The sequence below is a fragment of the Neodiprion fabricii genome, chromosome 3 (assembly GCF_021155785.1).
Source record: "Neodiprion fabricii isolate iyNeoFabr1 chromosome 3, iyNeoFabr1.1, whole genome shotgun sequence".
NCBI lineage: Eukaryota > Metazoa > Arthropoda > Insecta > Hymenoptera > Diprionidae > Neodiprion > Neodiprion fabricii.
The window spans coordinates 17769567-17792570 of NC_060241.1; the positions used below are offsets into that span (position 1 = coordinate 17769567).

Here is a 23004-nt window from a genome sequence, read left to right on the forward strand (position 1 = left end):
TTGTCAATATATCCGAACCAAGATTAACTATACAATAGTGTTTTTTATCCTTATTCCTAAGGCTTAGATATGTTCTGAATAAATGCAACGCCAAACAAAAAGTATACGAATAATATAACATCAACGTTAATGTGCATCATTATTTTAGTATAGCTAGGCACATACGCGTTTTGTAATAAATTTACCTCATTGGAATTGATGTATTTCTACTCATAACTGATGAAAAAGAAATCTATTCTGGATCGTCTGAGAGAAAATCATTTTCAACTTGGTGTTATACTGGCTAAATTACTGTAATCAGTGCAGAGATACGTTAAATTTTATATTTTATTTCCAGGGAATACAGTTTTCAAAAGGTCAACCTTGTTCACTTTTCCCATAGCATTTTTCGGTATTGCGTCAACTACTTTCAGAACTGTGGGAACAGCATACTCAGGTAGCAATTTCTTGGTGAACTCCCGAAGTTCAGACAAAATTAATTCCTTCCCTGGATGTAATACGATAATAGCAGCTACCTATAACGTAAAAAATTGGAATATCAATAATAATTTCAGCACAGAAATGCAGGAAATTTTGAATCTGACATACAACTCAATTGATGTTCAGTCACCTACTTACTTTTTGGCCCCATGTGTCATCCGGCAACCCAATCACAGCACAGTCCTGAATATCTGGGTGACTAAGAATCTCAGTTTCGACATTCAGCGCACTGACCTTGTATCCCCCAGTTTTAATAATATCCACTGAACTTCGTCCAAGGATTTTGTACACTCCGTTTTCATATTGTGCAATATCCCCTGAAATTAGCCCGAAGTTGAGGGAGTTTAGATTATTTGCTAGTTCATAAAGTCAATCGCGTTATTTGTTTCTGTTTTTCTCAAATGTCAAGATCAGTAGTGTTTACGCAGAAACTTTTCTCCTTTGAACAAATAATTCTACTGAATCAAATTTTCCTTCGAAACTACCGTGTGGTATTTACCAGTTTTGAACCATCCGTCGCTCGTAAACGCCTCTTTTGTAGCTTCAGGCTTTTTCCAATATTGGCGAAAAATACCACTACCTCTGACTTCAAGATGTCCATCTATTTTTTTATGTGAACTATTAATCTTGTCCAATCCTTTCGAAGAACCTTGTAGTAATACTTCTGTTTCTGGCCCAGCTGCGTCTGATTTTGTAATTCGAACTTCGATGCCAGGGAGTGGAGTACCAACAGTCCCTGAGTAGTCATGTGATTATGATTAAAATGATATCAATAAAAATATGGAATTGTTTGTTGTTTTGCTAACTGTTGTTAGCAAAATTACAATATGAAATCTCAGACCTGTCACCAAGAAGGAAGGATAAAAATATATTCTTTTTTTTTACACTCAGGGCATTTTCTCATGAGAAGAAATGGTCTGGTATCAGATATTATATTATTTATAATGTTACAAAAAAATCTAGTTACCGTAAAGCTATCGACAGGTAAATTTAAAAAAATATCTGAAAACCAATTGTTCTCACGTGAAATGGTCCCTTAGCAATTGCACTTTTTCATTAAGCTAAACGAGTAATGTTGATAATGCTAAATGATGGGGTTGACCATAATAAAAGTCAACCGTACACCTTAAGAGAATGTCACTTGAATAAAAATGAAGTTACTTGATATTATTTTAATTTAATAGTGTATGTTTAAGTGTATGAATGAAAAAGTGAGTGAACTTATACCAATTATTCAAGTCGATTGAGGTTTATTTTATACAAAAGTATATAAACCGAACTTCACTTAATTTTATTTTTTTGTACAAATTTTTTAATAGTAAACATTGATTATAATAATGTAAAATACAAAATGACAATCATGTTAACTTTTTTACTCAAGGACATGTTTTGCAGTGCCAATAGTTTCTTAAAGGTGGCTCAACTAATTTACTTTAAATTTGGAAACAGTTTCTTGGGTGGTTTATCCTCTTTGCGACAATCCTCAAGTTTTTTCGTTTTTAAACATCATGGCCACCATTTGGAATTCAAATTCGATGTTTCGTTCGAAATTTACGAAGATTTTACTTGTCTAACACCAAATATGAAGATCAAAAAAACAAGTAGAATTGTAGGAAAGAGGATAAACTATCCAAGTATACTGTTTTCAAATTTGAAGTAAATCCGTTGAGTCGTTTTTAAGATATCGTCAGCGCATCAAAACATGTCACCAAATGAAACAATTAACCTTATTGTCACGAACAAAGCTTCTAATCGATTCATTTCAATAAAGAAAATAGGGTAAAGAAGCTCGATCTAAATACTTCAAAATAAAACAAACCTCATTTGCATTAAATATTTGATAGTCCAGATATAAATTTCCAAAATACACGCTGTTTTCCAGATGTACATTCATATATATCGTCTTAACTGAAAGCTTGAATTCATGAAGTTACAAAATCAAGTGTACGTTCGATCCTTGGCTGATTAACCCCTCATGCTAAATCAATCACTCGCTGCAATAAAAAATACAGCCACACATTATTCCAGACAGACTTTCGTTAAAAAATCATGGTCATCAACTGACATTTTGTAATACATTCTGAGATACCACGATCAGTATGTTATTAATTTATGCTCCATTAAAAAATCTTTCACCTGGTATACGTGGGCCGTCCACTGGATTCGAGAGTGCCATACCAATTTCGCTCATTCCATATCTTTCCAATAAGCGGTGACCTGTGATCTCCTCCCATCTTTCAAATATAGGACGAGGAAGTGGTGCTGATCCACTGACCATTAATCTACAAATGTTTAACATTTATCAATAATGTATTTATCCGGCAATTAAGAACTTTGACTTCTGCATGAAGTGTTGATTTGATCAAATTGATGCGTATAAGTGTGGAATATACGTATAGAAATCATTTTTTAAACAAAAGTAAAATTAGGTTGTCTTGCAACTGAAGAATATAAAATTTCCTGAGGATATGAGATTTACTAGAACGGAAACATAATTCTTCCCCTACTAAAAACTGTTGGAAAGTGTGAGATGTGTAGTGTAACTTGAGAGTTTGTACTGGGCAGAAATAAGTATCATATTATTAGTACAACACTAGTGATGGATTACAGGAGAAAGAGAGAACATTCTGAATTCCGAAGAATCAGCCAAATTTCACCACAATTCATTGAATTATCCAAATTCAAATTCCCTGTTTCAAGATTTTCCTTGGGAGTTATAGACGCCCCATAGATTGCGAATTTGTACAGATTGTTTAGAACAATTACAAATTTTAGTAATGAGTATTTTAAATTTGAAGACATATATTATTCTGGTGTTTATACAGTAATTCAAATTCTCAGTAAAAGATGAACAGTTGCGTTACCATGTGATCCCGTAATAGATCGGGAGATGATGACAGAAAGTCCCGACTCATTTTTGACAAGTATGGCACCGTTTCAGGCGTTGAATTACATAATTAATGAAAGGGAAATGATAGTCATAGCACTGGTCCTCGGGGCGTAATTGTATGATGAAGTATCGACCTTGTCGCATAAATTATGAGTTTTTAACGATTTTTTACACAAAGAATCTTGAATTTTCGGGTAGTTCATGGAAAAAAATCGGCCGGATGCAAAATTCCCAACTCATGCAGTGCAGCTTACAGCTCGCCATACTAATCAAAACAGGTAAGTTCTTTTTTCCTCAAGTATTTTTTACAAGCTCACATTTGTTTCAACTAATTGTTTTCGTGATAAAAAATCATTTCGCAACTTTCAAAAAATCTACTCCTTTATGGTAGTGAGGCGACTATTTAGACCCGTCAAAACGGTATGGTGTAGCGATTTTCGTGAATGTTTACTTGGAAACAATTAGTTGTAACAAATATGAGTCTGTAAATAATAGTTAAGAAAAAAAAAACTTGTTTCGATTAGTATGGCGGGCTGAAAGTCCCACCGCATAAGTATGGCATTTTGCTTCCTCCCGATTTTTTTCTATAAACTACCCAAAAATGCAAGATTCTTTATGTTAAAAATCGTTGAAAACTCATAATTTATGCGACAAGGTTTCACGTTTCATGAACAAGGAATCCTTGTTCCTCAAGGAAGGACTATGAATACGGGTGTTAGTGTCCTCTAGTTTTTCGACATGAATTAAACGAATCATTGTATCTCATGATCTCATAATCTTATGATAAACCGTGTTTGATTGTTACATAATGTATTTCCGAAAATAATATTGTGACAAATACTGAAATATTATGCTATTTTATTTAGGTACTCTATGTCAGCTATCTTGTTGAGAAAAAGTGAACAATTTTTGGTGTTACATGTAATTAGTGAGCTGACCTAATTTTGGTGCTGCATACTGTGTGAATGTATTCCTTCATCTTGTCATTTTTGTTAAACCGTTGCTCGTATTCCTGTATGAGCTTTGCGTAGATTGTAGGCACTGCCATAAAGACGTTGACTCTTTCTGTATTTTGTACGTTGACTGCCAGCAGTTGAGTCCAAACACTAGATGCATCAAACTTAGGTAGCATAACACATCGCGCTCCAACGTGTAGTGGACACAGAAGAACATTTACTATCCCATGTATATGATAAAGAGGCAGTGTGTGTAAAATTATATCCTTTTCTGTCCATTTCCATGCATCGACCAGTGAAGACACTTGTGACTGTATATTCTTATGGCTTAGAACCACACCTTTACCAATTAATGTTACAAGCAATTATTAGTAGTCAATGTTTTGCTATATGTCTAGAGTTAGCTTTTAAGTAGTTCATACATGTAACAACATCGCTGCTAGCCCTGTATTGATATAGATTCACATCTGGATTCAAGGAGGTTGGCTGGTCAAAAATCGAATCTTTTTCTTAATTTTATTAAGAAACGGTCATAAGTACATTGAGTATTCATCAAAGTTCAGACTATCGTATTCGTAAAACATGAAGATCTTTTTAAAAATGAAAAACTGGAAAATACTGAAATTTTAAATAAAAGCAGATATGGATGTTTTGTTTCAAACTGCTTCAAACGTGTTGAGAATCTAGTGAATCCGTTAGGTTTCAATCTACAATGGCTCATTTTATTCAATAAACTATTTTCGACCCAAGCATCACTCACCAATCAAGTCAATATTGCAAAGTGTGGATCATAACGAATATCAATGCAATGTCGTAAAATTAAATATTTGAAGATACTATCTGACAAAGAAAAAAATATTTCACTGAATTTATGAATAGTACTCTTCTGAATAACATAAGCCATCATACAGTGCAATTGAACAAATCTACTAAAAATTTATAATAATAAAAAGACGAATTGAATACAATCTGATTCAATATTTTTGCATATTCAAATTATATTACATCTAATGTAATTGAAAGCACATTTCAGATCTAAATTTTTAAAGAAGTATCTAGTATTGAATTTAAATCACAATACACTTACTCGTCATTATATTTATAATATATAATGAATAAAACATTAAAATCTGGGTAATAATTTATTGAAAATTAAACATGTATACTTAAAATTTGTCATGAAATGCCTAAATTTTTTGCTAGCAAAAAAAGACTTCTTGACTGCAACCAACTCCAAGTATTTAATTAAATAAATTTTACCTTTCGGTTTGCCAGTAGTGCCAGAGGTGTAGACAAACAAGGCATTGCTATTATTGTAGAAATCGCCATCCATACCAGCTTCGGGTAAATCTCCTACTTCGTATTCGAAGTGTCCCCTATTATTGGCCTTTTTACCATCAAATTTCAAAGCCAACATTCGCAAAGTATCATCAAGAACAATTAACTGTCGATTTGAACTTTTTGCTATAGGCTCAACAAGAGGCAAAAACTGTGGAGTTGTGACGAGCACCTTAGCATCCGAGTCGGTGATATAGTATTCAAGAATAGACGCTGGGTGAGCAGAACTAAGTGGAACAGCTAGAAAAAGTTGTTACACATAAACACGAAACTCACCTAAAACCACAATCGTAAACAATACTTATTAATTCTACCATTAAAATAGAATGTCAGATTGATATTGAAACTCAAACCACAAAATCAATCCCACTCAAGTTACAGTATCAAGTATACAAGGTCTATGAAGGACTTTAACGTTAGTTTTTGTATCTTCTGGGCGTTATGGAATCAAAATTCAAATATTTCCAAAGAATATTGAACAATTTACACGAGTTGGAAATTGTTGTGAAAATTGCAAAATTTCAAATTTTCTAAGACATTCAAAAGTACCTAAAATCACGCTACAATGGACTGCCTTTTTACAGAGACTAACGTATCATTTAAGGATGGACAGACATGTAGATCGAAATTGTGCTCGGTCAATGAAAATTAAACAAATTGTTCTCACTTTTATTTCAAACATTTATGTAAAGTTTGGAAGCAATTGTCTTTCAATCTTTCGGGATTTTACATTAATTCTTATGGCAAACTGTCGGACTCGTTGAGATTTTACAGATAAGAGGAATAAAATTTACAAGGTGAAAGTTAGTAACGTTAACCTAACGCAATATTTTTTTAAAGAATTACTCAGGTTTGTAAAGGAGTTAAGTTTGCAAAAAATTATTGGGTTTTGCGATATATTACAATCCACTAATTTTCAGATGGTCTAAAGTTGGAAAATAACGATTTTTACTAAAACTACATCGTTGCATGAGTGATGCAAACTTCAACCTTAGTGATACTTTATGATTGGAGTATTCTATTCTTCATTATTAACAATATATTCTATTTTGCATGTGCCTGAATTTACGATCGATCAAGTTCGATCACAAACTTAAATCACCCCCAATACTAAGTTCGGATAAGAAATTTTCAAAGTGAAAGTGAAACCTAATTAGCCATTTTATTTCAGACTACAAAGTTATGGAATTAAGGCTAATTGCATTGTCCTATTCTTTCAAAAACGCAACTCTTCGATCGAGGTTGATGAATAGAAACGTCAGGTATATTATCCTGTAACTTGTGAGAACTTACCAATTTGGCCACTCATCCAACATGCCCATTGTGTGATGACATAGTTTGCATCATTTGGCATCAGAAAAGCTACTCTTTCTTGTCGAGATGCAGACACAGCCTGCGTTATCTGATTAGCGAACTGTCTTGAACTAAGGTACAGGCCTCGATAAGTATAATCACCATGTGCATCACGCAGGGCTGTTTTATCTGCGAATCGTGATGCGTGTTTAAACACAGGAACTACATCGCTTCCTATCTGCAACAAAAATTTACCCTGAAGACATGCTTCCCTTCTGCGCATAATTAAATTATCCAATTTTTCACTCAAAAGGGTATGAAAGTTCATTTTAGAATCGTTAACTTTCAAATTCGATTTGTCTAAAAACTCAACAAGATTAGAAATTCGCGCATAAAAGATGGTACCGAAGCTGGGTTGGATAATTTAGAATCAGTATGTTCTTTTAATCGGTCTTATATTCGAACGTAAATCGAATTCAACTATCAGGTTGATGTATTGTTTTTATGATATTATACATCTATGTACAAGATATCCTGTAATACATTTACGACTATTGGTTGTCACAATGATCTCTTTGTTTTTTTATCAAAAGACTTCTACTCATGCTGATACAAAAAAAAAAAAAAAAAAAACAGTCACATGGTCAACCCAGAGCCAAATTCTCTGGGCCAGAAGAGAAAAACATTGCTGGGTGCCAATAATGCACTTATTTATACCGTAGTAAAACGCATATAGTATAACAATATATATAAGGCTGGCGTTGGTTTAAGCAGAATCACATGACAATGAAATTCATTGCTGAGATGTTATATGCTTGCAACTAATTGAGCATGAAGAAAGAATGGGAATAAAATGGACAAAATACCAACTACCAGTATTTTTATTCATCCGATTTTCAACAGATGTATAAATATCTTGCAAAGAACATACGAGTTTAAAAATATTTATATATTATTAGAATCTTTCAGGGTACTGGATATATTTTTTATTTGCAATATATATAAAATATTTTCCAAATACTGTAGAAATATCTTTACAAAAATTTGCTGATGCTGATTTATTAGCGAAAAAAACTTTCAAACACCTGCGTGAAAATTTTGAACAATATTATACAAATAAGTATATCTTTATTTACGTTAAAACTATTTTATGTTGCATTGTCAATGGCTATTTTAATATTATCAGACATTTATTGAACCTTTCACGAATTTATTCAAATATTATAAACACACTGCATCTTTGTAGAACGATGTTATTCAAACAATTGCAGAATATTAACAAGCTACTTGAATAACGTAGACATGCAAATAACTAAATTTATATTGCTGTGTGTTTTTTTCCAAGATAAGTTAACATGTAGATACAAATACTGTATTTCTAGAGGACTGATATGTATTAGATTAATTCTAAAATGCATTGGTTATTTAAATAATGTATGATGATAAATCAAAATATTAAATTAACAACAGCATGCTATTTTAAAGTGAAGAGCTGAAATGTAGTTTGATAAACATAAGAACATGCTTAGGTAAAGGTAAGAGGCAGACCATTCATTTTACCTGGGTATTTTCATTCGATGAGTTTACAGCTGCAAATGTTTGCTGCAGGCGTCGGATTACCACAGATGATCTTGTCCCAGGACTGGCAAAAAAAGGAAACCTACTTCCCAAGAGAGAACTCATTTTGTATGTCAGTGCACAGATGAGATCACTTCAAAAGAGCTGTCAGACATAAATTGAAGGGTTCGCATGTTAGGAACACTAGTTTTGTAGGTATATGAGGAAAAAGTTGAGACCGAAAAAACAAAGAATCGAAGAAACGGGATAAACGTGATAGCTGTGCAAAAGGCACGTAATTGGAATTCGTCGAAGGAAATTTATATTCGATTAACTGAGGCATTCAAAGTTTGACGTTAGCTAAGTATGAAATGAAATACTTATTGAAAAATAAAAATACATACCAAAAATTTTGCCGCACCGTCCAACTGGCGCCGAATTACGTCATGCTTTGAAAGTTGTAAATATAAGGTATATTAAGGTATTCAGCACGAATATATAAGGTGTAAAATCGTTTAATATTTTTTCACGTCTCAGTGACGCAAAACTACATGAAAATACGATAATTACCAAGCATGTTTCTGTTTTTTATCCTAGATAAATATATTCCATATATCGTCAATTGAAAGTCAACGATCTTAACTCCAGACGCAGATTGTATTTTTCTTTTATTTATAATTTTTCAGCCTCAAATTATATAGATCAGTATCGTATGTACATACGGATTTTCATGTGAATTAAATAGAGACCGGCTGCACTGGTATCCGAGGAACACTTTTTTTTTAACATCGATTCACGTACAGCATACAAAACATCATTGCTGCTTCGACTTAACCTACGTTCGGCTCGGGAGAAGACTGCGCAACTACTTATGACTAGATTGACCAAAGTGAACGTAAACCAACGAAAATAAGACTTGCAGATAACTAGTCCCAACAGCCAATGAAAGGATAGAAAGAGATAGCCAATCGTTGTAAGCGTTCAGGGCTAACAGTTTTGATGCATCCTCAGTCAGAGCCATCACATCGCGCAAAATGTATATGAAGTGACGAGAGAAACAGATATATATTAGGGTTACTCCGTCTCTCTCACTCCGCATTTGATTGGCTGAGAGGAAACGTATCGGCCAACCAGGTTGTAGAGCGAGAAAGACAAGCTGTACATGGGATAAGTGCTCTATCTCACTCTTCTGCCGTACTATCTGTACACGCAGCTACCCCAGTAGTATATGCTTTTAGAGAACCACCATTTCGTAAAAATACGACAGAATGAAATTACGGTAACGTGGATTTTAGTGACTTTTCCGACCATTCCGTTCCGTTATTGAGGATTCCGGTGGTTCGACCCTACATGGGACAGCACCAGTCGCATGGGATCCCGATGCTAAATTGAGTCGGCATAGTAGAATACTGTAATTTTCCTCTAACCCTTCGGCTTCGGTACTATGACTCTACCCGCGTATCAACTTCCATAAGGTTTAGCAGTCTTCATTAATCCTCAGCCAGCGCATCTGCATTAATGTATTTTATGTTATATTTTACTGAAGCTGGGAACCCTGAATTGCACAAGTGCAGACGTCTTATGTGTTGCTATGAGAGATCCACTCTACCTCATCTTCTTCGCTCATTGCCTCAACTGGCTCTACCGATTGTTGTTTCCCGCGAGAATTGTGACATTGTGTGAATGGCAGCGATGGTGGAAAGAGATTTTCTTAATAAGTTAACGAAATTGTTTCTTCGAGTGGTATTTCAACTTTCATATCAACTAATTTCGTAACAATGACGCGGTCTAAAAATAATCTAGTTCAGGCTAAGCCGACATGGTTAGGTGTCGTTAAGAAATGTAGAAAAAAGAATCCATTTACGTTTACGTACAAAACTTACGAGTAAGTAGTGTAAAAGTTTTCTTGAACTCAATTATTTCCTGCAAACTTTCTAAACCTGTCAATCATAGAATACTAATTTGATAAACTGAGCAATTATTCATTGAGTGACTGATTTTGCGTTAGTAAACACATATGTATAACTTATTACAGGGGGTTTGAATTTAACGGCACAAGAGCACGGGTCGGCGATTTCGTTTTGGTAAATGCTGACAGTGATGAACCTGATACCGTGGAAGGATGTGATGTAGCAAGAATAGAACATTTATTTGAACATTGTGAGTCTTTGGAATAATCGATAGCTGAAAAATCGGTATTGATCAGAATTAAATATTTTGTATATGTTGATTGTTATCCAGCAACAAGAAAAAATGATAAGCATAGAGCAAATGTGCAGTGGTACTCGAAGCCGATGAAACTACCTGCGAGTGTCGATAAGGATTACATAGATGAGATTTATGAAGTCGTTGAAGACCATAGAAAATTTACCAACAATGTCAGCATTGAAACGATATATCGAAAGTGTCACGTAAGTTAGAAAACGGTTTATAATTTTATTAAACTCACATGTATGGTTTTCTCAGTATCTTTTAAGCACAGAATCAATATTAATAACTGTAACTTAAATAACAAATGTTACAGGTAATCTATGCATATCAAGATGCAATACCTAAAGAAGTACATGATGAGAATAGAAGCTATGGAATAGTATTTGTCTGTCGTTACAGACTATGTACAAGAAATTCTCAATTTCATATTGAACCAGTATTGAATGTTGATGAGATATCGTTGGATCCTACTCAGAGTAAATCCTACCCTAAAAATGATGAAGTAGACAAAAATAGAGTGAAATATATGCCAAATACAATTATTACTGATGAGCCAAGTGATTTATCAAGCACGAAAAAAATATCACAGGAAGTTGAAAGCAGAAAAGAAAAACAACTTATTACATCAAAGTCTAAATCTGCTGGGTCAAAAAGTAGTTCGCAAAGCAGATCTGCATTACAACAATTTTCTACTAACAATAATTCTAAAGCTTCTAGCACTCTGTCACCTACAAGAGATGCTTCCAGTATGTATCAAAATTCGAATATTAATAATTCTCCAAAATCAACTCCAAGAAAAAATCCTCTCAGAAGTAGTAGGAGAAGTGAAGTACCGTTGACTAACACTTGCATCACCACCTTGAGATCTAGGCCAGATAAACATCGAACTCCTTCCAAAAATGATATTAACAACGAAGTAATAGAAAGTACTCCAATTAAAAGCGAGTTAAATTGTACACTGCGAAAACGTCGAGCTTCTAGTGATAGTAACAGCGGAGAAAGCTTAGAACCAAGAAGTCGAAGCAGCTCACCCGAAATTTTGTCAGTCGGTAAGGTTTATTTAAATTGTTTAAACTTTATTATAATCTAGTATTATTTGCTATATACAATTCTCATTTTTTTAATTCTATTCAACAGGCCCTCCAGCAACTTACAAGCTTTGTCAGTTAAGTGGACATAATTTCATAATAAAGACACCAATCGATATTCAGAGAAAGGAGACAAAAAACTTAAACGACTTAGATATATCGAACTTACTGTTGTCCGATGATTCCGATAATGAACCAATAATTGACAAAATTAAAAGAACCGACTCAAAAATTGTAGCAAGATCAAAATCAGGTGACACTGGCTTTGAACTATTGCATACACCAATAAAAAATGTTGAATTATTGGACAAAATGAATGAGAATACTCAATTAGAGACTCCTAAAAGTGCACGACGCAATTTGTCGCAGTGTTTGGAGAATGGAAATGGTTGTGACGCACGCAAAGACTTACTCTTGAAAAAAATGGCTGAAAAACGCGAAGATGCTTCGTTACGAATAAAGCTCTGTAGATCATCTGAACGGAGTAACTATAGAATAGATTCTGATTCAGATGGCAGCGTTAACAATAAAACGAGAATACGAAATATTCCATGTACTCCAAAAAGTATATTAAAAGTTAGTTCTAGAAGACCAAACACACCAAGTGTTCACTTTGATAATCATCCTGAGATAAACGAATATTCACCAATCTCTAATCTAACTGAAAAATTGACTAGAGTAGAAATAAAATTAGAGCGTGTTGAGATCAAAAATATTAGAAAATTAAATTCTAAATATTCGGATGGCTGCACTGTTGATTCTCCGCCACGCAAAACAGCTGGAACCATCAGCAAAGGTCATAAAACTGTTCACTGCGATGAAGATGATGATGATAATATTCTTGTCAAAAATTCTCCTAGCAACAAAACAGCATACCCAAGATCTACAGATGACAATAAAGTCATTCGTGTGTCTACAAGATCAAATGAAACTCCCACGAAACGCAGTCATAAAAGTAGTAATTCGAGCGAAAATAACGACGATCCAGATTTTGCTAGAGTGACTCCTAGACGTAGAACGAAGAGTTTAAAATATTCGGATCATTATGTCAAAGATAGTCCGTCAACAAAAAAAACAAAATCTCCCAGCAAACGTATTTGTAAAAATATTAATTATAACGAAGAGACAAATAATGATGCTACAAATTTAAATGAAGAGATGAACCGTACAATGGACAAAATGGAGTGGAGTGATAGTGAAGTTGTTGAATCTAATGAAGAAAATTATCCCAACGGAACATTAAGAAAGACTACATGCTCAAAATATCTTATCATCGAAGACAACAATAAAAGTAGAAATGTTGCTAATGATCATGGAATTTTAACCGATAAACAGAAATCATTGAAGCTGGTATCAAAAGAAAACAATGACAAGACTAGTATTGCCACAATCAAAAATGAAGATCTTGCATTGACGCGAACACCCAGGAGATCTAGAAGAACTCTGAGTACTCAAGATGATGTATCGACTCCCAATCGAAGAAACGGGAAATTAGGCTATAAAGAAATTGAACCAAACAGGCCAAGGCGAAGCGTCACTGCACCAAAACTTCAAACACCTTCAAAATCTGTAAAAACTGGTTTACTAACGCCATCTATGCAACAACGCAACATATGCATTTCCCAGCCCTCGACGCCTCTGCAGGAAGCCAGAGCCCGTTTACACGTCAGTGCTATTCCCAAGTCTCTGCCGTGCAGGGAAGAAGAGTTCAATAACATTTATACATTTCTAGAAGGAAAACTGACGGACAATAGTGGAGGGTATGTCCTTTTATTGCAATTTTTTCTATTATTAATTTAATTGAATAATGTAGAATTACTAAATTAAGTAATCTCGGTAATAGGATATCCTCGTACATATGGCAGGTTTTCATAGAAACTTTTTAAAACATGCAAGTAAAAATAAGAAAATGTGATAAAAAATGTGCTAAGTAGAACACTTTTAAATACGTTAAACGTTTTTGTACTTTTAATTGTTTAACGCGTTATACATGATATTCACATCATTTTTCATTGCGGTAAAATGCTCGAACAAATTTTTCTGTTTCACTGTATAACTGTGATATTTTTGGAAAACCATAACGTTCTTTTAAAAGAGCAGAACAATCCTGGTAGGAATCTTGCTCTGAATAACTGTGACTTCATGAATATTTTCATAGTTTTTTGAAAAAAATTCAATTCTAATAGCGACGTTTCTGAAACTCTTTTCTCATTACAGTTGCCTCTACATAAGTGGTGTACCTGGCGCAGGCAAAACAGCGACCGTAAATGAAGTAATACGATGTTTGAAAAAATCAGTGTCCAAAAATAAACTTGATCGTTTCGAATTCATTGCAATTAACGGTATGAAGTTAACTGAGCCAAGGCAAGCTTACGTCGAGATTTTGAAGCAATTGACAGGAAAGAAAGCTACATGGGAACAAGCTCATGAGCTTCTTGACAAGAGATTCACAAGGGCTGCGCCAAGGAGGCTCATGACTTTACTGCTCATCGATGAGGTATAGAGAACGCTTAAAAATGAATGGTTTTAGTTTCTTGAAAGAGGTAATATTACATAATTAATCAATCAACAGATTAGATTCAAACACTTTACACTGTTTATCCGAATCTAGCTTGATATTTTGTGCAACAAACGGCAAGACGTAGTCTACAACTTGTTAGATTGGCCTGCTAAATCGACTGCTCAGCTTGTAGTAATTACAATTGCCAATACCATGGATTTGCCTGAAAGAGTTTTAATGGGACGTGTCACATCTCGATTGGGTCTTACCCGATTGACATTTCAACCCTATACTCACAAACAGCTACAGGAAATAGTTGTTACTAGATTAAATGATTCAAATGCGTTCAAAAGTGAAGCCATACAATTAGTCGCTCGGTAAGTTATAATTACTGTTGCAGCCCCCTTAAAACCGGCAATCAGTTCTAAACATTCTCTACATACATTGAGAGTAGCTTGAATTGATGAATTTATCATTAGCTAAGTGTAATCTTGTTTCTGCGCAGGAAAGTAGCTGCTGTATCTGGTGATGCACGAAGGGCGTTGGATATTTGTCGGCGCGCAACTGAATTAGCAGAAATAAATGGATCGGATATTGTGTCAATTCAAGACGTTAATGAAGCCCTAACGGAAATGATTGCCAGTCCAAAAGTTCAAGCTATAAGGCATTGCTCAGAAATGGAGCAAATGTTCTTACAGTCTGTTTGTGCAGAAGTTGGACGTACGGGTGTCGAAGAAGTCATTTTTAAGAACATTTATAATCAGCTGATATCACTCTGTTCTCTAGAAGGTAGCTTATTTCATTGAATATGAGAGTAATACTTTATTTACATCCATTGTATTGTGGAAATCAATTATTAGTGCATTGTTCTACAAAGTTGATTGTATATTAAATGCTCATTTCTTATAACAGGTCTAACGGTGCCTACAGTGACTGAAGCTATTACAATTTGCACGAGACTCGGTGCTTCTAGGTTGTTAATATGTGAACATTCGAGAGCGGATATACATCAAAGAGTCCTGTTAAATATCTCGTCGGATGATGTCCATTTTGCGATGCGTATAACTGACGTTTAGTTTTTTAAAAAATGATCACGCATTATCGTTGCCCAATAGTATTTTATGTTGATTCGTTTATATTCAAGGTAATTTGTGTGTGCCATGTTTTAGTAAAATACGAAATTGTGAATATGATTGATTTTTTCTTTTACTCTTGTGACTAGCCAAACTTGTGCATTCGTAGTATAAATATTGTCAATATAGTAAAACCATTAATATTTGATGTATAAAAGTAATTGTATTTTCGTATGATAATATACATATTTTTATTTTCGTAGTTTCAGTTGTATTGATTACTAGAATTGGAGATTTAGTGTGTATGCCCATACGTTTAAGAAAACATAGGAGGAAGTATGCGTACGTACCTTATTATCAAGGAAAAGTTCCCTTGTACTTCACAAATGTATTTCAAACGATTGATGAAAAGTTTCGGAATTAGAACCACCAAAATAATTGAATATTATTGTCTTCGGTCTGATTCTAATTTTTTCAATGGCATTTCGCTTGCTGACGAGATCCTAACAAATTACCCGAGACAGATTCAAAAAATCTTAAATAATAGTAGAGTTATAATGCGTAAATGTGATTGTTAAAATTTTCTTCGTGTGATCATACTCTTTGATGTGATCTTGATGGTGAACAAAATAAGCCCAAAAACACCAGAGTTTAAGGATGTACTGGCTATACATTCTCAACCAAAAGTGAGTCTCGTCGACAATATTTAATACTTTGTGATAAGATGAAAATCAACAAAAAATGGACCACAGTAAAGACGGTAAGAAAATTGAATTGAAATAATAATAATAATATCTAAAAGATATCAATAAATTGTTCAAACAAAACATTGTATAACAAACGTGCAGGGGATGTTTTTTTTTTTTCTGAATACACATGAATTTTTAATGAATTTTCTAATTACATTGAAATTTCCGTTTTCAAAAATTTGTAAAAGCTGTATATACGTAATCATTTGTTCAATGCTCCGGAACCTTCTTAATTTTATGTACAACGTTTTTACGAAAAAACGTATCCAAAATTCATAATTTTTCATTCATTTTTCAAAATTTTCAAATTTCAATACTATGAGAAGATTCCTTAAAAATTCATGTGGTCAGAAAAATCAATTATTTCATCTCACATGATAAAAAGAAACATTCCCTGAAAATTTGTTGAACAATGTTTTGTTTAAACAATTTATTGATAACTTTTGGGAATTGTGATTATGCGAATTTAATTTTCTCATCATCTTTATTGTGGTGGATTTATTTTCCGGTTTTTATCTTATAAAGTATTCGATATTGTCGACGAGAGTCACTTCTAATTGAAAATGTATAGCCAGCATATCCTTGATCTCTGCACGTTATAATTACACAACCTATTAGCAAATTGTTAATACATTAGTTTGTGTTATTCGAATTTGCTAATACTCATTTAATCAAGTAACAGAAATCTACTATTCGAATTCATCATCATTATCGCAAATCACATTACTGGAGAAATTTCCCAACTCTTGATTTAGACAGTGAAGCCGATTCATATTTAAGGCTATGGCCAAATGTGTGTTCTGATCACTGACCTCTACTATATACTGTAGATCAGTGATTCTGATACGCATAAAATATGAAAATCAGAGAACTAGGATGACAGCGTTGATAAACCCGGAACAAACCAATATCTTCAGCTTCAGTCCTTCAGTCGACGCCTTGCTTGGAACAATCATATAGTAAGAATTTGATTATGCCGCCAAGAGAAATGGTTTTCCATGAGTCGTGCCTCATGCGAGGCTTCTAGAATTACAAAATGGCGGTTGATCCGTATATTATTTATTTTGGTTTGCTTATGATTCTGTGAGTTTCGAACTATTAAAATTACGCGACATTCAAAGTAAGTGAAATGCAAGTTTTAAAATTGCTCCCTGAATATCCTAACACCTCTATAAGTAATACATGCATTTGCATTGCATTTGTCAACATGTAGCCTCTTCACGGGCCAAAAAAGGCAATAGTTTTTCACGTTCAAGTACCTTGGACTAATGTACATTCTATTTTTTAGACACGACTACATCTCCGGTTGGAAGAATGGATGAAAATGACGTGGAAGTTTTATTGGTACCATCGAAAAAACACTGCGGCCTCAAAATGCCACTCTCGAAAGCAAAATTGGGTCACAAACGGCGTAGGTCATTGACTCCCATGCGCCCTATTGCGATCGCGCCAAAAACGAATTTCCCAAGGGGTGTTCAAAATGTGGAACTAAGTCAAAGCTTGGCCATCAAAAATGAACCCGGATACATTACCATAGTACCGAGAGTTAGTCAAATTGCATTAGAAAATGACAGTAACAAGTCAGTCGCAGTAATTGATCAATATGAGATTTTGGATTCCTTATCAACACCCCAAAATCCAAAGCGCATGAAAGTCAGTGGAACTGAAGACATAGTTACGCAACTCGTTATAGTCCCAAATCAATCTCTAGATGCTTATAATACGATTCTGATCACAGATAATGATGACAAAATTTTATGTAAAAAAAAAACACATCCACGCGAGTACACGATATTGAAAAATGATCTTTCTAACAATGGTATATTACAACAATGCAACTTTACTACAGATAAATCAAACACAATTAATTGTACATTTTCAGTATCACCAAAATTTGACCTTGTACTTCAGGATCAAATTTCAGTCTCACAAACTGATGAAAAGACTAATTGTAATAATGTATATAAAACTATTCCAACAAAGTCAAAGTCATCTTCTCATAGTTCCAATGCCTCAAACTCTGCTAGTAGTAGAAGTAGAGAATCTAAACTGTTAATTTATGGAAATACAACGTCCAGTAAGGAAATCGACAAATCACAGTCATCGAATGCCGCTTCAATTCAATCTTCAGACTCCGTGAACTCATTGAAATCTAGATCTCAAAAGCCTGTTGTAATCATGCAGCAATTACTATCGCCTGCAAAAAGAACAAGTTCAATTAAAGGGAAGCAGACATCGACAGTCGACTTAAGTAAAGTAACACTGATAAATGCACAGAGTATAAATATGGAGATGAAGAATTCATCCAAAAATACATCGCCGCCAAAATCGAACGAAAGTTTTTATGACTTAAAAACAATGAATCCGAACGCAACTAGGATAAACAATTACGAACATGAAACTGATTTCTTATTGAAAAAAGAATTCCCTATCATCAGCAGCAGTCAAGTTGACTCCGTGTTGAAAGCCATAGACATGCAAGGTACAAACAAGGGAATCATCTCGAACGACACCTCTTATCACACTAAAAAGGAAACGGGAGAGAAAAGTTCAAATGATGGCCATTTGCTGCCTTACATTCAGGTAACATATTTTAGTAACACTATTTCATTCTTGTCAAATGTTTTGTACTTCGTATTAGTAACAATTTCCGGAAATCGTAACATATGAAATAAATACAAGTACAAAACTTACTTGAAACTTATTACTACAGTCAATAAACGCAAGTTTGAAAAATGAAATGACATGCAATGATGTCTTTAAGACATCAATCCAAACTTATTATTCAGGGCTTTGAGTTGTTTTCAAAGATTTTATGCATGATATTGGCTGTAATTGATAAAAAAGAAGACCACGACATAATGACAGAGGCATTAGGAATTTGTTGTTTCTTCCGACCTGAGCTCTAAAAAATGGGTCCACTAATGACGTTTTAGAATCGTTGTAGAAACCTTTTTTAATTTGTTCATCTTTAGAGTGCAGCAAAACTACTTAAAAATGGGAATACGCACTGTGCAGATACAGTTACGAATGATTCGACCCGATTTCAAACAAACCGACCTACAAAACGACTTCAATTCGAGGAATCGGTGGAAAATAATTCCATGGTAATCCGCAGCACTGTTTTGAATAAAATGATGATTCATGATAAATGTATTTCAAACTAAAGATTAATTCGATCAATTTTAAACATTCTTTACGAATAAAAATGATTTCCACACTTCACTAACAGACGATAGAAAAATTGACGGACACTCTACAATGTTACAAATGCAAGGATTGTTGTTACATGAGTTTGAATGAGGTGCTTATTTTTGAACACATCAAAAAGGAGCATATGAATGAATCTAGGAGCAAAGAAAAGAAAATGTTCAAATGTCCAGGCTGTTCAAATACTTTTCACCATGAAGCCTCACTCTTCTCTCACATTGTGCATGATCATGAGGTAAACAGTATAGTTGTATATTATTCATATTTCAGTTGAATCTGTGATTATTTGAGAAAAATTTGATTTTAGGTACATGAAAGAGAGGCTCAATTCATGGTTGAACAATTGTTTTCCCAGCAAACTTTGGCAATTGTAAACAAGAATCAAAAACCATTTTCTGAAATCGGTACGGCAAAAACGAATAACAAACAAATTCTCATCACAGAAATATCTAATAAATTTCTTGAAAACGACAGTCAGGTACAGTCTCTTTTGGTTTCAAATCCAAGAGTGCTCACCTCATTTGAAGACATACAAACTACCTCAAAGTTATCAAAGAACAACTTAATGGTTGAAAATACCGAGTTGCAATGTATGCAAAACATGAATAATATGCCGGTATCAATAAGAGAACCTATAGAGACAGTTGACATACAAGATCTTACTTTTTTGAATGACAATAAAACATTTCCAAACAAATCTAATGGGCAGCAAAATCAAACAGTTGAAGTAGTTGAAATCAAGAATGGTGACAGTCCCGAGAATCTAAATTTTCTTGAGCTCAAAAATAGTCAACGCCATTTTGAGTTTGTTAACTTTAAAAATGATAAGGAGGGTGAAGGGTACTTGCAAGAGGATGATACAGTAGATAGAGGAATTTCAGATTCAGAAATAGAACTCGGTGGTCTTCCAGCATCAAAATTGATTGTAGAAAGCCCCGGGATAGAGGCCAAAAGCTTAAAACCAGAGGTGAAACCAAAAAGTAAAGGGAGGCCTAAAGGCTCTAAGAGTCTTTCCAATAAGCCGCAAGCTGTCAGTGTAAAACAGGGATACAAGTAAGCCCCTAAACCCCAAAATACTTCCTAAACCTAACGTACAAGCATACATCATCATGCATTATTAACCCAATCAAAATTTAAAATTTCAACTGTATTAAACCCAACCAGTTTTATAAAATTAGTTAACGTGTGCTTCAAATAAAACTTGGACAATTTATTGTAAAAAAGTCATACAAGCTTCAACAAATTCATATTCTAGACAATTTCAATGTACGTGCTTTATAGTCCTTGTGGATATCAAGGTATTATTTCAAAATTTTTTTATCTCAAAAGATTGTGATAGCAGCAGAGGTGATTTATTTAAACAGAAATAAAAGTAAATTCAGTGACATATAACGCAATTTTATGGTCACCAAATCACTTTTAAGCAGGTATACACGAGTAAATGAAAAGTGGGTGAACTTTGGGAATTTATATCTTGGTAACAAATTACTCAATTGATTTGAGTTCGTTTTATTCGAAATTATATTGATCAACCTTCATTTACATATTCTTTTTATTAGAATCAATTAATAAAATGTATTGTTATTAAGAACCCGAAATCAAAAAGATATTGCTAGTCCCATAATGTGTTAACAGCTACACCCTTAAGTTTTTTAACATTCAAAATATCTATTAACAGATGTGAAATAGAAGATTGTGGAGTACGTATGCTGGTGCAGGAAAACATTGTGTATCACCAGAAATGTCACGTCACTGGGGCAGTTCCATGCACTATCAGTTATCAGTGTCCTGAATGTGCAGAATTTAAGAGTAATAATTGGAATAATTTGGCTGGTCACTTATGGAGATCGCATATAATAGACATGGAATTGCACTGCTGTGACTTGTGCAGTTATAAGACACCTAGGTATATTTATTTTCAACCAAATTTATGTGAGTTTCTGAGAGAGTTTCATTTATATGAGACCGTCTAAAAGCCAAATTAATTGATACACGTATAACTGATCTATAACGTTCTGTACCACACTCACAGCTTAAGTCACTTGACGAACCAACACAGAGGCATACATGGTGAAGACCGTCCATTTTTATGTGATCATTGTGGTAAAGGTAATTGCAACAACATTTGGTGTTCTCTGTTAAATTGTACAGTTATAATTTGTACTTTACTATGTATATCTGTGGCTAGGATTCAAAACGAAAAAGCAGCGAAGAAATCACCAAGCTCATCACAGAGCCAAAGAAAAGGAACCTTTAAAATGTGATGAATGCCAGCGAAATTTCACCAATGCGAGATTGTTGAGGTTGCATCAAGGTGCTGTGCATAAGGAGTCGAAGCCATTCACATGCAACGCATGCTCGTACTCAGCATCAACGAGAAGTGCCCTTAAACTTCACTTGAGGCGCCACACTGGTAAGAAAAAAAGTCAAATTGACTGCCAATTATTCGTTAAAGAAGTCTCAGCACATACATCAAACAATCTTTACTTGATTTTGTAGGAGAAAAACCATTTTCCTGCGAGCAATGCTCGTATGCTACAGGGGACCATAATTCGTTGCGAAGACATAAATTAAAACACTTGGGCCTTAAACCTTATAGTTGCCCACATTGCAATTATGCCTGCATTCAGACATCGACATATAAAGTGCATTTAAAAAACAAGCATCCAGGTAAGGCTCTGACTAATAATTTTACGCTATGCATAGTGAACTCTGTAATTTACCTTTTGTAACAGCGTGTGTAAAGTAAGCTTTTCTGATCTTGATTCCTGTATATAAAGTGCTAGTTTTTGGCAGACCGTGCGCAAGGTTAGTATTTCTAAATGCTGTATCAATATGACCTCACTCTACACATGGTATGTCAAAAATAGCACCTTACGTACGGAAATCACGATCAAAAGAAAAGGTTATTTTACGCGTACTGTTATAAAAAATAATTTTTAATACGCGTATGTAAAAACTTACTTTACGCACTTCTAATGAAATCTACTATTACTTTATGAATTGTTCACAGGCTTGAATCACGATCTTATGTTTTCTTGCCCGTACTGCTCATACAAATCGATAAAAAAACAGAATCTACTTACTCATATGGGAAAGCACGATCAGGTATTGTCTGACAAATTCCTCGCTTGCGCTGGAATGCCAATTTTTGTAGAATAAGTGTGATTCCATACGAATAAACGATATTCATCTGCATCTGGATTCATTCCTAAAGAAAGAATCCTTAGATATCATTTATTTGTACTTTCCAATTATATAGATTATATGGAAGGAATTATTCATTTGATCTGGTGAGCAACGGTTTGTTTATATGTCTATTTTCGAATCAGATCGAATTCCAGAATTGAAATTATACCACAATTCTCAACGATCTAGTCGATTCAGCTTACAAAATTAACACCCCACTGCAGTATATTACCCTTGAAACGTTACCCAGATTACTAATTTGGAATTTATGTTTGGATAACTACTGTTCAAGAAAAGTGGAGGACTCAAGATTAGAAAAATATTATCTCCTGAATAACGCGTTAAGTAAGAGAAATAGCATCCTCGAAATGAGTTGAAGGTAAAACGAATGGTATTGATGATGTCCTGGTGGACAATAATTACTTTGCTTACCAATGTCCTTGCAGGTAGAAAAGATGTAGATAGTTACT

The 23004-nt window shown here is 34.1% G+C and overlaps 4 protein-coding genes across 7 annotated transcripts; 3 read left to right on the plus strand and 1 right to left on the minus strand.

Annotated features, from left to right (window-relative positions):
- Nucleotides 1-309: 309 nt before the first annotated feature.
- Nucleotides 310-9390, minus strand: LOC124177485 (malonate--CoA ligase ACSF3, mitochondrial). 3 transcript variants are annotated; one of them, XM_046559873.1, is made up of 10 exons: nucleotides 9085-9390; nucleotides 8919-8963; nucleotides 8518-8679; nucleotides 6958-7195; nucleotides 5587-5904; nucleotides 4309-4666; nucleotides 2617-2762; nucleotides 980-1216; nucleotides 619-797; nucleotides 310-515 (listed from the first exon to the last, which is right to left on the minus strand). In XM_046559873.1, exons 3-10 carry the CDS (start codon nucleotides 8638-8640, stop codon nucleotides 321-323), a joined length of 1794 nt encoding a protein of 597 aa, XP_046415829.1. In that variant the 5' UTR covers nucleotides 8641-8679; nucleotides 8919-8963; nucleotides 9085-9390; the 3' UTR covers nucleotides 310-320. The 3 variants fall into 3 exon arrangements, with proteins under 3 accessions (XP_046415829.1, XP_046415830.1, XP_046415831.1); XM_046559874.1 differs by having other exon boundaries at nucleotides 9237-9388; XM_046559875.1 differs by lacking the exon at nucleotides 8919-8963 and having other exon boundaries at nucleotides 9237-9389.
- Nucleotides 9391-10174: 784 nt separating this feature from the next.
- On the plus strand, nucleotides 10175-11895 carry LOC124178282 (origin recognition complex subunit 1-like). The gene is made up of 5 exons (XM_046561518.1): nucleotides 10175-10399; nucleotides 10550-10674; nucleotides 10756-10925; nucleotides 11039-11779; nucleotides 11863-11895. The coding sequence occupies exons 1-5, from the start codon at nucleotides 10293-10295 to the stop codon at nucleotides 11893-11895; spliced, it is 1176 nt and encodes a 391-aa protein (XP_046417474.1). The 5' UTR covers nucleotides 10175-10292.
- LOC124177484 (origin recognition complex subunit 1-like) lies at nucleotides 11590-15648 on the plus strand. Its single transcript, XM_046559872.1, has 6 exons — nucleotides 11590-11774; nucleotides 11863-13573; nucleotides 14031-14310; nucleotides 14425-14690; nucleotides 14819-15102; nucleotides 15226-15648. The coding sequence occupies exons 2-6, from the start codon at nucleotides 12126-12128 to the stop codon at nucleotides 15387-15389; spliced, it is 2442 nt and encodes an 813-aa protein (XP_046415828.1). The 5' UTR covers nucleotides 11590-11774; nucleotides 11863-12125; the 3' UTR covers nucleotides 15390-15648.
- A 1483-nt stretch (nucleotides 15649-17131) lies between these two features.
- Nucleotides 17132-22543, plus strand: LOC124177645. 2 transcript variants are annotated; one of them, XM_046560235.1, is made up of 10 exons: nucleotides 17133-17255; nucleotides 17424-18718; nucleotides 19111-19242; nucleotides 19368-19580; nucleotides 19653-20398; nucleotides 21024-21251; nucleotides 21378-21454; nucleotides 21534-21758; nucleotides 21845-22015; nucleotides 22359-22543. In XM_046560235.1, exons 2-10 carry the CDS (start codon nucleotides 17450-17452, stop codon nucleotides 22505-22507), a joined length of 3210 nt encoding a protein of 1069 aa, XP_046416191.1. In that variant the 5' UTR covers nucleotides 17133-17255; nucleotides 17424-17449; the 3' UTR covers nucleotides 22508-22543. The 2 variants fall into 2 exon arrangements, 1 of the variants encoding a protein (XP_046416191.1); XR_006869648.1 differs by lacking the exons at nucleotides 21845-22015; nucleotides 22359-22543 and having other exon boundaries at nucleotides 17132-17255; nucleotides 21024-21277; nucleotides 21534-21596.
- The last annotated feature ends 461 nt before the right edge of the window (nucleotides 22544-23004 follow it).

Coding starts and splice junctions, on each gene's coding strand:
- LOC124177645 (XM_046560235.1), top strand. CDS start 17,450: ATGGATGAAAATGACGTGGAAGTTTTATTGGTACCATCGAAAAAACAC. Junction 21,252..21,377: donor TGCAGTTATAAGACACCTAG/GTATATTTATTT, acceptor CCACACTCACAG/CTTAAGTCACTTGACGAACC. Junction 21,759..21,844: donor TCACTTGAGGCGCCACACTG/GTAAGAAAAAAA, acceptor TTGATTTTGTAG/GAGAAAAACCATTTTCCTGC.
- LOC124177484 (XM_046559872.1), top strand. CDS start 12,126: ATGAATGAGAATACTCAATTAGAGACTCCTAAAAGTGCACGACGCAAT. Junction 13,574..14,030: donor CTGACGGACAATAGTGGAGG/GTATGTCCTTTT, acceptor TTCTCATTACAG/TTGCCTCTACATAAGTGGTG. Junction 15,103..15,225: donor ATCACTCTGTTCTCTAGAAG/GTAGCTTATTTC, acceptor TTCTTATAACAG/GTCTAACGGTGCCTACAGTG.
- LOC124178282 (XM_046561518.1), top strand. CDS start 10,293: ATGACGCGGTCTAAAAATAATCTAGTTCAGGCTAAGCCGACATGGTTA. Junction 10,400..10,549: donor TTTACGTACAAAACTTACGA/GTAAGTAGTGTA, acceptor AACTTATTACAG/GGGGTTTGAATTTAACGGCA. Junction 11,780..11,862: donor AAATTTTGTCAGTCGGTAAG/GTTTATTTAAAT, acceptor TCTATTCAACAG/GCCCTCCAGCAACTTACAAG.
- LOC124177485 (XM_046559873.1), bottom strand. CDS start 8,640: ATGAGTTCTCTCTTGGGAAGTAGGTTTCCTTTTTTTGCCAGTCCTGGG. Junction 798..979: donor CGACGGATGGTTCAAAACTG/GTAAATACCACA, acceptor GGCTAATTTCAG/GGGATATTGCACAATATGAA. Junction 516..618: donor ATGACACATGGGGCCAAAAA/GTAAGTAGGTGA, acceptor TTTACGTTATAG/GTAGCTGCTATTATCGTATT.